General features: G+C 26.2%; 1 protein-coding gene across 2 annotated transcripts in view; it reads right to left on the bottom strand.

Moving 5' to 3' along the window:
• The window catches only part of LOC132917069 (atrial natriuretic peptide receptor 1-like), a 60,202-nt gene that overhangs the window by 21,494 nt on the left and 23,257 nt on the right, over positions 1-15,451 (bottom strand). The window contains exons 2-3 of one of the 2 annotated variants that reach the window (XM_060977603.1): positions 2,738-2,903; positions 2,512-2,583 (exon numbers count right to left, since the gene is read on the bottom strand). In XM_060977603.1, the coding sequence (XP_060833586.1) occupies positions 2,512-2,583; positions 2,738-2,903 (238 nt within the window). The remainder of the gene's footprint in view (positions 1-2,511; positions 2,584-2,737; positions 2,904-15,451) is intronic. The other variant, XM_060977604.1, reaches the window with a different exon arrangement.

Below are 15,451 nucleotides of genomic sequence, written 5' to 3'. Positions count from 1 at the left end.
TCAACCTATATTAAAAAAATTTCTATCCAAAAGTCAGATAAATTTATCATCAGTATTTAAAGTTCACATTTTTACGACACTGCATTTTTAACCGTAAAATTACTTTTTTTTTTAAATATTTTGTTTTAATTAAAAAACGAGTTACCTGCAATAAATTATAGACATTTTCGATAAATGTTTATATGATAATTTTCATACATGATAAAATTTTAAAAATATTTGACCCTTTTTGAGGGCCTTCTCATATTTACCTATACTCTAGTATTAGTTTAAATATTGCAGGTTTATGTAAAAATATTTTCACGAAATTTATGTTTATTAAATTATTGCTAGCCATCACAGGTATTCAATATTCATTTTTTTTTTAAATCGAATAATAAAAAAAACGATATTGTTCAAAATACCAAAGGTCCAGTAAATGAATGAATTATAATTAAACATAGAATTTGTATATATATTATAATACCCACATTTAAAAGAATTCCATTTATTTTTTTCAGTTTTACTTTTTTTTTAACGTGTGAAAAAATAAAGCAACAATAATTTGAATATAATAGCTTTGATTAAAAATAATATTTATCCGGAATATCTATTAGTTTTTACAGTGCAATCGTTTGTGACTTCATTGCAATTTCTAACAATAATAATTCACCTTTTTACCAAAACACGGTTCAGCTTAGATTTCTATCACAATGACATATTATAGTCTTCAGAATACTGGGTGAGCAATTTTGCTACTCATACCATTTATTAATTAATTGTACAGCACTTCACTTCGACAGTATCAATTTATTAGAAAAAAAACCTTTTACTTTCCTCTGCGGTAACTTTTTCTCTTTTATCGATTCGCCATTCAGTATTCTCCCCATAAAATCGTCTTGCTAAATAAATCCGTTATAAATTTCATTCTCAGTATAGGTTTTAAAATTTAATAACCCTGATACACGTGGCGCTTAATCTTTTCGTTATAAATAATATCTTTCGTTCCATAACGTATAGAAATGAAAACGAAAAATACACCAGCTGTACCGTTATGCATGCAGCAGTGCCGTATGGACGAGACGATAGTGACCAGTCACAAACTCCAAGATCTTGACTGGTTTTTCTTTTTAATCGTCATTATATTGGTATGTCGATGCTGTTATAGTGTATAAAACGCGTTTTTAAAATGTTTTTTTACGAGCCTTCCTTTGAAGTTGTAGTGTGTTGATGATGATATAGCTATGTGTTTTATTCACATCACTACATAATATACCTAAGATTTTATGAAGTGTTTGACATGGGTTATTTGTTAAACGCGAACACGACTCATGAATATTGAACAGTCAAATGTTGATACAGTCACTCGCGGAGGCAATATAACACTATGCGAATACTGTACAACATAATGCATTAAACTATAATACTGGGTGATGCACTTAATGTTAGGCATTCATTATTTAAGACTATTAACGTTTTTGAAATTTTGAATGTATATTTATTTTTCTATTATTTTTCAAAAAAAAATATATATTATAATATATATATATATATGTTACCATTTTTTTTTTAAATGTGCAATATGCATATTCATGCAATGTGTTTTTAGTTCCATATTCCAACGCATATTATTTCTAGATTATTTCAATACCTATATCATGTGTTTATATTGAATTTTTAGACGAGTAGCTTATGAGTTATAAGTATTGAAAGTTTTTATGAGTGTAGTGAAGTGGTGTACGGGTATCTCGAAAATGGTTAGTATACTACTCCATTCGTCTAAACTTTCATTAATATACTTATATAAACTAATATATCTATTACATGTTCGGAATTTGATTTTTATGGATCAAAATACTCCGAATATAATATATTCTGCTTAGGAATATGAAATGAAAAATGAATACTGTGATTTAAGACGTTAAGACATTTAAAAAAAATGACAGCGATGAAAAAATATTTGTAATTTTTTTTGAAAAAGTTTTTCTGACGACTTAAAATTATGCAAGACGAAATATTTTCCAAAACGAAATAACGACCGTGTCTTACGTTAAACGATTCACCCCATATACTGTACGGAATAATCTCAGTTGTTACGACGCCGTGCGCCGTATACGATATCATTACAACACTGTAGCAGAAAACTGAGAAAACGCGTGTTCCTAAATCATAATTTACTTTATATGTGATATTGACAAGAAAATTTAATAATATCGAATATATTATTATTACATAGTTTAATTATAATAAGTATGTTGTATTTCATTATACGCACTGCTGCAGGCGGGAATAATAATAATATATTATAATCTCCTCATCTTATAGTGTCGGCATAACATTTATAATATTATAATCATGTATCCACCTCTGTTCTCTCGGCATAGTACTGGCGCTCAGAGAAAAATAACATTATTTGTTCGAAAATCGACGAATTTCTATACGGTTTTCGTGTCGCATATATAGTACTACCTATATTTCTTCTCACGCTGATTTTACGCGTTACGTCCCGAACGCTAATCTCACTATACTCACCGAATCGTTTTTCCATTTCGGCAGTTTGCCGAGTATGCCCGACATGACTGATACTTGGCCTTCGGCTGGGGGCTGAAAACATATTATATAATATATTTATATAGGACGGTTTGTGTTTAGTTTATATTTTCTCTGTTTAGTTTTTCCCTTCGAAATCGGAAAACGTATAACATGTTACTACAGTGCAGTGTTGTTATGTAAACACGTGTTGTTTAGCACGACTTACTTGGTCGCCCATTCCGGTTATGATCGGTATATTCCAAAACGCGGCTAGTCTGGCGACGGGTTCCAACGCGAAGGCGCACGCAGGTCCGATGAACGCTATGACTTTATCGACAAAGTACATTTTGGCAGCCAATCCTGGCGCTTGAGCGCCTGAGCAAGTTGGATAGCTGAAAATTCGAAACAGAAATAAATTGCAGGTTAATTATAGCCTATGTAGGCGGGTGAAGATTAATAGTTAGACGGTGGCCATCGGGTGGAATATATTGCGGGGTTGATCCCAAATAAATAAACAGGATAATACGAATTTTTTTAATTATTAAATAATTGTTACATTTTTTTAGTTCACTAGATCGATAACACTATTCGCTTAATATAACAATAACAATTAAAATGTCTCTACTAAAGTCTTGTGTACTTTTAACTTTTTTAAGTGAAATCATATTTATACTTTCTATTATTGTTCTACATCTGAACCTTATAAATAATAATGATTGTTCATACTACCAATAATTGTTATTGAGAGAGAAAATTCGTCCTTGTCTGTCATGTTATTATTATGATTTTTGATGTATAATTCTCGACCCACTTGTGTATGTTTAGAAACGCATTCAATAATATTTTTATAATCGATCATGCACGAAGATCACGGACGGCACAAAAAACTAGATTCTACAACGGCTTGAACACCGCTTATTTATTTATACGCATGTTATACACGTCATTATGTTAGTACAATAATACCTATTATTCTTATGAAAAAAATTGAATTTATATTTCAAAATAGTTAAGTTCTACATTATTATATATATATATATTTTTGTGAATGGGTAGTCGATAAGTTTTCGATAAAATGTTTTGATTTTCAAAAATAGGGCTAATTTTGGGTAGAAAATTTGATCTAGTTTGTACTTAAGAATGGTCAAACTTAAAAACCCTTAGTGCTTATTTTTATAATTGGGAAAAACAAACAAAAAATTAAGAAAAAACGAGAATTTTTCGCAAATACAACTTTTGACAAAATCGATCTTGTTTTTTTTTTAGCTCAAAAACAAATAACCGTAGATACATTAAATGTGTTCATTAAATATTTATATTATAATTTTAAATTTACGATAAATTTAAAAAAAATATTCGCTAAATCAAAATGTTTGATTAAAAAAGTTAAACTTATATCTAGTTTAAAAATATTAAAAATACATAGGAAAATTTTTTTTTATATGCATTTGAAGTTAATGTTGACAAAATTCGTCAATTGTTAGGCTACAGTTCATAATAATTGTAATTTTAGTAATTAGCTGTAATAAAGTTATAGTAATTCATGTAAAGTATACATATTATTTTATATCATATATTCTTATAGTAAAATTAGTCTACAGAATGAATATTTTTATGATGTAAAATAAAAAACAAAAATAATAAATAAATACATATATTATTATAATAATAATTAAATACTAATAATATAATAAATATAGTATATTCAGAATAAATTATAACTACCTATTATAATGTACTAAAAGACAAAAGTAAAATAACTTTAATATCCATATCAAAAAACATAGGTATCACTTGGACTTGGTGATGGACTGTTTCCGCTCAGAATCGTATTTCACATACAATGATATATCATTAAATTCAGATTTAATCTAATTAGAATAATAGTGACCCACTCAACGTCTAATTTATAGCAGAGCGTTACTCAATTATCTACCTCTTTTTAATATTTAAATTCAATATATTTTATTTTATTTATTGTTAAATAATTATAAAGCTTTGAGCGCAGCCCACTCAGCAATTTCTCCAAAATCCTTCTATGTAGATAGGTATTCACTTCTTAGAAGCGAATATTACAATATAGTTTGAATATTACGAGTATTTGGTTGAATCTTAAACCATTGGATATTCTTAAAGATTAAAAATATTTATGAGTATACAAAAGATGGTTTTAATCCATAAAGATATAAGTCCGTCCGTACATTTAAGTAAAAATATAATACATTAAATATAAAATCAATTTAAATATGTATAATATTATAATTAAATAGACCTATGCATGCGAATAATTAGGCATAAAAATAACGATAAATAATATTTTTGAAAATAACAAAAATCGATATAATGATAATCTATAGTACAAATACCATCAATAAAATGTATAAATAATAAATATAATATTAAAATCAGGTACTATGCTATGGTAGGAAAATCTAGTACCTATCCTATTTGAGTATACTTGAATTACTCCCGAAAAAATCCATAGGCAATTGAAAAAAGGTCATCTGCCTTAGATTCGGGTTGCAAGTCGTGTGTGCGCTTTACGTGATAATTTTTCAACGTCACGCATTGGATACAAAAACAATATTATACTCACTAGTCACCCAACCACACGCCTATTGATACGAGAATAAAGTAATTTTCAGAATGAGCGTTACCTTAGCCCTTTACCAATCTAAATGGAAATACATGAACAAATCGCAGAAATTAAATATTTAACGATTACATATTGTAAGTTTAATAATTTAATATATTTAATTATAAACGTGGCAATCGTAATATCACAATAACATACATAATATGACGCGCAGTAATTACAATATTGTTTAAACTTTGCATTGCGTCTCAATTTATTTTGCACTATCGTGATTCGAACGATAAATGCGTATTTAATTTTAACAACCTTAAAGTTTGGCATGTATAAATATATATTATATATATATAGTAACTATATTTACAATTGAATTTCTAACAAAAACTATAAAATATATAACACAATCATGTAATTTAATTGTATTAATATTATATATTATAATTGCGTATTGCAATGGATAATCAATCAAATGTTCAAAATAAATCAGCCAAATAAATTGGTTTCTCCACAGCGATTTAGTCAAATTTGTTTTTGTTATTAGTAAGTATATTTGTTCTTTTTTTTTTTATTATTATTATTATTATTTGTATAACTATGGCAATGCATATTACCTTGTATAATTATGTCTTTATGTTAACAATGAACAAAAGTAATGATTAGGTATAATATTTGTTTTGATAGTAAGTGTAAGACTTTTATACCTGTAAAAGTTATTTAAATTGACTAATTTTACAATTATATTAATTAAATAATATGTATAAGGGTGACTTGTAGGTTACTTAGAGTACTTTGTATTAAAAAATACCTTTGAATGCATAGTACTAATCATTATTTAAATTGCAAGCCCTATATTTCGTCCTCATAAGTGTATAACTTGACGTTGTGACGTATAAATAATTATACACAATTATATATTTAATAGTTAAAAAAGAGTATTTTATAGAATCTACGTCCTAAAAGAGTAAAGCATTGTGTGTTTCATAGTTTTTTTTTGTTTTTTTTGGTTTTACCTATAGTAATAATTTGTAAATTTATATTTTTAAGATGACCGCGTATTTTTGTCGTAAAAGCTTAGTAGGAAAATATGATTCATTATTGTTATTAAGGACAACTTTTTTTACTACTTACCAATAAATTTTACATCAAGAATCCTTTTATAACATCGTTGCTAATATCTGGGGTCGCATTACAATATTTCTATAAGTGTATATGCAAAAGGTTGCTGGAATTTAATTTGATAAGGCCAAAAGAAAATAAATAATAAAATAATATTATAAGGCCCAAGGCAGACCAACGAGTTAAAAACAAGTACAAACATACGCAAGTCTTCTGTTCGATAAACTCATAAATTTCCTGGAAATGGCTCCCCGAGAATTTATACTGTGAAAATTTCACACCGTTCGAATGTTTTATCTGCTCACCGTAAAGAACGAAAAAAAACAACAAATAATAGTCGTACAATAATAATAATAAAAAAAAAAAGCGTTGCAATGTTTAAGTTATATTTTGATATTCCTCGAAGGTCGTTTATTTTTTCAACGTAAAAATTAACTAATTAAAAATAATATTTATTCGTCCGAGAAATATAACGAGTTAAATTATGAGAGTGTGAAAGTTTTATAAAATATTGACTACGCGTATTAAACAAGAAAATATTACACAATTTAATGTCTAAATGGCTTTTTTACTTTAACGTTATACTTTTATACTCTACGAATTTCATCATTTTCATTATCAGTGGCAATTTTTGATTGTCGTTTTAACCATTTCAGTTAGTTATTAATCGCATCAAAACTTTAATTTTTTTATTAAGAACTCTCGAAAGTTGAAAATATTATGTGCCTATAAACTTTAACTCGAGTTATTTTATTTGATTCATTACTAGGTTATCTATATCAATATATTTTTAAAAATGCTTCAATTGTACAAATATTATTAGTTCTACTAGAACCAATATCATTTATTTTTATTTTTTTAAATATAGTTATAACATACATTTATATACGTACAAACTACTTTTTTTAAGAGTCAGATATTAAGAGTTTCTATCTCATATTTTTTCGAAATAAAATATCATATTTGTACGAATGATAAAATAAATAATAATTGCATCGCACATATTATATTTACATACTGAAATATAAACTTATATATTCTAAAATAGAACTATGACTGAACATACAGATATCATTTATCTAAACGATAAGACATATATTGTTTAGTATTAATCTGACAAGGTGACAACTATTTTCTATAAGTAGAAATATATAAATTAATCTATTTACTAATTAATATACTACAACCAAAATATTCTAAATGCTCTTTATCGCGTTCATTTAGAGTATTTAGACCATAAAACGTTATTATTTTTTTTATACTTGATTTATGACTAATTTATCTATTCAGAACTATTATAACTACTCTGGTATTATAACTCGATGATTACATATTAAATAATTTATTAAAAACCGTTGACAAACATAAGATACAAAATAATGTGTACATTATTATTTGCTCAATATATTAATTTAGATAAAAAATAAATAATAATAATAATTGTGAAAAAAACTGTATTTTCAACACCATACAAACATATTTTAAAAGAAAATATGTCTTACAAAAATGTTATTATTTTCGTTTGATCGGTGTGCACTTAGTATTTTATTGTTGTCGGTAACCCTCTGGTTTCACAAATACATAAACATGATTGGACATGTTGCAATGCATCGGAGGGTGGGTCGCTGTACATTGTTATTATGATACGTACGTTTAACTGTTGTATATGATATCATGGGGATTAGGCCTTTAACTAATGATGACTGCTAGTGAACAATATCGTGTATGTGGATTCGATGGTAATTAATATAAGTAAGTACAATGATTTGGTGTATCGTACCAATAAAATCACGATATGGGTTGTAATAATTGTCGAGAACGTTACATTTTTCATTGTTTTACTATCATTATTATTATTATTATTGTTATTATTATTTTGTTGTCATACGTGGGTGGTATTTATGATATAATTTGTTGGTAGTTCTATAGTTTGTAAAGTTTTGTTTGTTTATTTATCGACGGAGGAGATGATGATATTGTTGATTGGTATTTCTGTTCATACGGTATAATAACATGGCAGGAAAAATTTAGTATGCCATTTCGGCGATTTCTTTTGTTGCTTATACTATTGAACAAGAAACGCAGACAAGAAAAGATCAAAATGAAAATTATTTTTACAATATTATTTTATGATCAGATAGTTTGGCATAGGTAATTATTTAAATTATAAGCTATATAATAGATACTGTTAAGTTATTATTGTTTTAATATACTGATATAAAATAATAACATGCAGTTATGAAATTTATTCAGGACTCACTTAAATTTCGTAGACAATAAACAAATTAATACATTTATTACGAATTTTTGTATAAATATATAATATATTTATAATATTATGGGTAAAATTATAGTTAAACAAATATAAATTGGTAATTTTATCTTAATGATTATGGTGCATTACAAATTTTGAAAATAAATCAGTCTAGCTTTACTCTTGAGTACCAATTTTGTCATGTTGATAAAAATCGATAATATTTTTGCATAAGATTTTAAACTGATAACTACACAGTTAGCCAGGTAGATAATATGTTTTTTTAGGGTTTTAGAAAATTTTAATTTTAGTTCTATTAAAAGGCAATATAATATTTTAAAATAACATTGAGTAAAATTTCAGTACAATGATTAATTAAAAATATTTTGTTGAGAAATTGTATATTATGTCTTAACTTAATTTTCCTTTTAATAGCAATATATATGCAAAAAAAAACATCACCCGATTTTGCTCATGTAGTAAACTTATAAGTATAAATTTGTCCTCATTTTTAACATGCATGAAATAGAATAATATAAATTGTGACATGCTATCTATTATCCAATTTTCTGCTTAATCTCTATCTACATGAAATACTTGGTTAGTTTAATAATTTATTAATTTATATTACATAATATTATTATATAATAAGTTATGTACTTTTATCGTTTCAAATTATGATCCTTAAATGTTTTTGAAGTCTGCGTAAAGTATAGATAATAAATTTATAAGTTTACTCGATAGTTATATAGTAAAACTTATACTCTTCATATTTGTCTATCAACATTTTAATCACGATTAAAATTATGTAACTATATAGGAAATTGAAGAATTTATTAATTTTTTTTTAATTGAGTGGTATAAACTATAAATTGTACTTCGAAGAGCATCTTATAAGAACAGTATCTAATCTATATAGTGTAGGCGCAGATATTATTTGTAGTTTATTATAGTCATCGTTGCTTATTTTCATAGGTATTAATGGATAGTATTCTATAATAATGAAAAAATGAATATTATTATAAATTTTAGAGGATATGACGTTGTTTTCAAGTAGTATAATAAATAATAAGTAGTAACTAATAATAAATTATTGTGATTTTAATAAAATAATAAATGGTTTTCGACTTGAACATTATTTTTAACGGATTAATGAAGTATATTAAAATATTTAATTATGTTTATATTATAATGTGTATATCGATATATTATATCGTAATATATGCAATAGATTCAATAATCTTTGAAGACGTTATTAAAAAACCTCTGGGGAACAAAAGCTATCTATTTTTACTTTTTATAGGGTCAAGTTATTTTCTTAGAAGTATTTTCGTTACGGTTCGTACATTCTACAAGAATCAACCAACATTTATTTATTGGATACATCATATTATATTACTTATATATATATATATATAATATAGACGAATGAAGGCAAACATTCCAGTGGCGTAATCAGAATTTTGCCTTTGGGTAGAAGGGAGGGGGGCAATTTGTTATATCGGACTAAGATCCTTCATGAGTTTGGTATAGTGATATTGTGGATACTGGGTATATACAATCGTAGATTTTTGCAGCAACCTTTAAACAAATTACAATTTAAATACACCGTTAGACGTAATATGTTCACTGAAAGCATTTTGTTTAATTTTCCTAATATTTGAGTTTGCAGTCCCATTTGGCTATGCCATTGAAAAATGACATCCCTTATGTCTGTTATTTATATATATATGTAATATGTATGTGATCATAGAATATTCAAAATATTATTAAAACTCAATATAAATTCAAAGTTTTATTAACAAACCTACCTTATATGAGTAAATATTTTGAAAAATATCTAAAAGCTAAGTGCACGTTCAAATATACATACGTAAACACAATATATGTCTAAATATATTTGATGGAATAAAATAAAATACATTTACGAATTATTCATAATAATAGTAAAATATACGTAGGTACAGAGTAAAACAGAAAAAAATGAAAAGTGTTATTATTAACCAATTATACTATGTAATAACTTGAAATAAAAAATTGATTAAAACAAAACTTTTTATTTATTAAAGTAAATTACATAATTTTAGCTACTAAATTATTGTCAGTTATTTTTGTTGCACCCTCTTTGTATAATACATTATGGCAGCGTTTCTCAACCGGTGGATCACGATTGCCTTGACTGGAGGTTGCGTAGGTCAAAAATAATAAAACACCGATTTAAGAAATGAACCTTTTCATTCAAAATTTGAATTTTTCAACGATATGATACAAATGTATACTTAATATCTATATTAAGATAGAAAGGGGTCGCGAAGTAATTCACCATATTTTATACCTTTTTTGGTGGTCACGAGACTAAAAAAGTTGAGAAACGCTGTATTGTGGTACTTATAACATTTAATTAATCCGTCGAAATACGTGGTATTACATAAAATATTTACATGAAAAGTCCTATAGATGAATTGAATTAGCGCAGATGTACGAGTATACGTTGGATTTGGATTTGTCGAGATAACACTAACCATAACTATATGGGCTCTAGTTGAGGATGTCCCTGAAAAGCTTGGTTCGTCGAGACTTATATACGATAGTATACATATATAGGTCTGCATGGAATATCGTATTTGAACAGATTAAAATATTAGAATAAAGCTATATTGTGTGATTTATCATGTATGTTCACATAATATACTTTTATTTTTTTAAATTTTGATTTTTCAAATTTTTAAATATTATTAAAAGGCTGTCTTTTCAAATACTTGAATTTTTTTTATGATTTAAAGAGTGTCCTGTGGTGATACAAACTTGTTTTTGATTTTAAGCGTAGCGATGAATGTATTGATTTTACAATAATGTGTGTTTTTTGCTTGTCTTTCAGATGACACTTTTCTAGTAGAAAAAATAATTTGATCATCAACTGCGATAGAAGTTTCTTATAGAAAATTTGTGATTTTACGAGGTAAAAATTTAAAATTATCAGTAGATTTTAAAATCATCAGGAAAAACTAAAAAAAAAAATACGAATATTTGTTTAAACTTTAATATTATTATTAAACTAATTGTTTGCTAACCCTTTTTACCTGTTGTGATTTCGAATCGTTATTTAATCGTATACAATGGTTTATTATTGAATTTAAATTTTTTAACACATAATGCGATTATACAGCAGAACCATATAGCAGTTACCTAATTTTTCAACCACCTTTTTTTAATATTATTTTTCGAGTATAGATATTTTTTTTTGAATATTTCAATGTATCTAAGTCGAAGCTCAAACGAGTAATTGTTGTGTTATTAATATTTGTGTAATAAGGAATAAGGATAATAAAGTCCATAGCAAAACGTTTTGAAGGTATGGTTGCTATGATAATTATTAATACAAATTAATTAAAATTTTATAGTTTGTAAAAATTATCCAAGTATAACGAAAACTAGACTTAATATTACGATATGTACATTATATTTTATGTAAAACCATTATTAAAGACTATTATCCTTAATATATGAAGTTTAATTACTCAGAAAATACTCGTTAACATTTTGATTTAGACTAGTCGACATTTTCAAAAATATTCATCTGAGTAACAATGTTAAAGTATTAACTTATTAAAAAAAAAGCTTGTTTCACCACAAGTTTATTCTTAAAACGCGTAAAAAAAAATCTAAGAAGGTATTTTTAAATGCCGTTTTTATAATGAGTGTAATAAAAAAATTCAAAAACTCAGGATTTGAAGAGGGGAGGTAAGCATGCTAAGCGAATCACCCTAGTGTATACAATAATAGTAAACAATAATAGTTTACATTTTACGATGTAATAGATGTTTCTGCTATGAAATCGTCGATGTGAATTTGTTACAATGACGTATATGTGCCAGAAACAAACTTTGAACGAGGCACTAAGGCGTATAGTAATAAATTAGTTTCGACATCACAGCGATCTGCAAGGTCGCATTAATAAAGTGGTTGGAACATAATACCGTATATGTGTCTAACGTGTCTATATATAAATGTTCTAATAGATTTATAATAACTGAACATTATTTGGTTGTGATATAACTTCAAATTGCGATTAAAAAAAAAAGTTTTATGAAGTACATAGGTAAATAACTTACATTATCTAACCTAAGTTATTATTGTTTTATTCATAAAGCAACTGCCGATAGACCTAATCGTTTTTCTAAATTTAGACTCAGAACTATAGTTTGAAGCGCTCCGATTTCGTAATATTATTGAAAATATACGAGCTAATTTTATCCTTTTTACCTAAGATTATTAAACTAGTAATACGGATAGTAGTCTCTTTTTATATTTTAATAACTAATTTATTGATTTTAATTTTAATTCTAAGTATGTGCTAAATGTTGATGTTTTTAAATACTTAAAAATTTAATTTGAGGAGTATTTTATGGTAGTACAAAAATAATCAATTAAGTACCATGTTTTTTTTCTATAAATTGTTAAGCAGATGACCTTTTAAAAATTCAGACGCATATTATTCGGAATACGAACAAGTACCTGGTTTAGAGTTAGAGTTATTATACGTACACTTTAAGTGCTAATGATAATAATTGTTGATATCGGTTCTATATTAAATATAAAATACCTATGTGATATTCAGGCTAATATTTATAAATATTATATACTATAATCAGACAATTTTCATAAGTTATGAAGAATTATTACAACTTTTAAATCATATAATAGTTCTAAAAGAATTCTTAAAAAACAGAATTTAAACAAGGCATGCAAGGTATATTATTTGAGAAAAAAAATAGGATGAACATGCCAGTGAATCACAAATTTCCATGACATGGAAATTTTGCACTCCATAAACTATGTACTTACATAAGTAAATACAGAAAAAAAAAAGTACAAAGTAATATGTTTTGGGATAATATCGATCTCGGGGTGTCGGTAACAGTTTTTGCACTTTTTGATGCTACTCGGAAGATTGTATTTTTTTTCCGACGGCATAAAGAATAGTGGTAATACTGCAATCGCGAGTCTTTTTAGGGTTGCTCCGGTTTATTAAACTTTAAACATTTTATAACTGCGCTACAGTTATCGTCTATGTTTTTCGAGTAGCCGACCGTTCTTGCAGTAGATATTATAATATACACAGTGTATATTATGCGCGCGCGCGGCCTCGCGATTATAATATTTTCCGTACCGTTAAACATTGAAGAGCAAAAACTTTACAGAAAGTACGGATGATAAAAATACGAGAATAATAATTAAAACGACAGATTATATTTTCATTAATGTGTTATAGCATTTTAATTCGGTTTATTCTCAAAAGTTTTTGCCGTAAAACAACGCTAAAATTGTTTACAAACTAAACACACGCGCACATTTTAAATTATGGTATTGTCTAAATCATTATTGTACAAAATCTAAGTATTTACAAGTTATAAAGAGATTTAAAACGACGCTGTTCAACTATAAGACTGTTAATTATATACGTAATATATTATAAAAGTATATAGCACACATAAATTCAAAATAATGCTTAGTAATATTGCATAGAGTTTAATTCGAATCGTATGGAGATTTATTACGGGGAAACAACATTTTAACTATAACTTATTCTATTAATTAAGTGGCTCTTATTGATGTTTAATATTTATTCCTAAATAAATAGCTTCATATTATAATGTATATGATGTAATAGGCCCGTCATAAGGATTGTTGTCATATTGTAGAGATATAAAACAAAGACATTTGACGAGCTGCTGTTAATAATATAATATATTCGCAATAAAATATATTTTGATAAATTCGAACAAAACTACAAAAGTCATTCGGAATAATTCAACAGTATAATAATTATTATTATAGTAAAATCGAATTTAAAATATTATGTTCATTCATGTGCAGTGATACAATACAAAAACGATAATATTTCGAAAGCAAATCTACATTTTACGGTTTACATCGACACAACAATATTACAATAATTGCTTAACTAAATATTTAATTATCGTACAAAAATATTTCAGTCGTTTATCTCGTGTATTAAATAATATCGTATTCGTAAAATAGTTTTTTTTTATATTATAAGTTATACCTTCTAGGGGTTGTCATATTATATTATGATGTAGCGTGGGCTTCGTCTCTTTCGCGTATAATCCGAAATACGCGTATTACCTATATCTTAAGTTGTACTATGTTGTATTTTGTGACAGTTATTCAAATGCCTTTTTCGAGAAGTATCTCTGGAGGTACAATTTTTTCCTTTCCCATTTTATTATATTGGCATGAGATGATGGAAATTCAAAAAAATGTCTATTCTATTTGATATCTTATTGATCTGAGATGTCCATATCTATCGTATATTATGTATTAGACGTACATATATGAATTATTTATATATACTGAAAATAACACATTTATCTTGAAAATTATATATATATTTATTTATTTTTCTCCTGCTAATGACCGAATAGCGTAATAATTCTTAGTATATAATAAATCTTATAAACAAAATTCTGACGACTTATATTCGTAACTGTTAGGTTGTTACTTTCAATAGTCAATAGATTCTTATTCTTCCGGGAATTGAGATAAGACAAATAAATTTAATACAATTTATTTACTATCCTAAATTTATCGTTATTATTTAATTCATATGTCACATAAACAAAAAAAATGTAAAAATAATATAGTAAATGTATTAATTTTATTAACAAATGTATTAATTCCCAATGGCCTGCGATGTCAAACGTTATTCTAATATAATAATAGGTACAAATAGGGATCTCGCTCTGTTGTGTAGTAGGTGTGGAGTATACCTTATTACTGAGTAAGCTATTACTGCAATTTAAGTTATTTTACTTATGAATTAAATGATAAATTATTGTGAAAAACGATTCTGAGCGGAGATAATTTATCAGCCTGTATTCCTTAGGTTATTTTAGTGTCTTTATAATTTATATTGCAATTAGAATTTATTTATTTTATTAGAAATTAGAATTACA

The sequence above is a fragment of the Rhopalosiphum padi genome, chromosome 1 (genome assembly GCF_020882245.1).
Source record: "Rhopalosiphum padi isolate XX-2018 chromosome 1, ASM2088224v1, whole genome shotgun sequence".
Classification (NCBI taxonomy): Eukaryota; Metazoa; Arthropoda; class Insecta; order Hemiptera; family Aphididae; genus Rhopalosiphum; species Rhopalosiphum padi.
The sequence above is the reverse complement of the archived record's forward strand: the minus strand, read 5'-3'. Positions and strand labels throughout refer to the sequence as shown.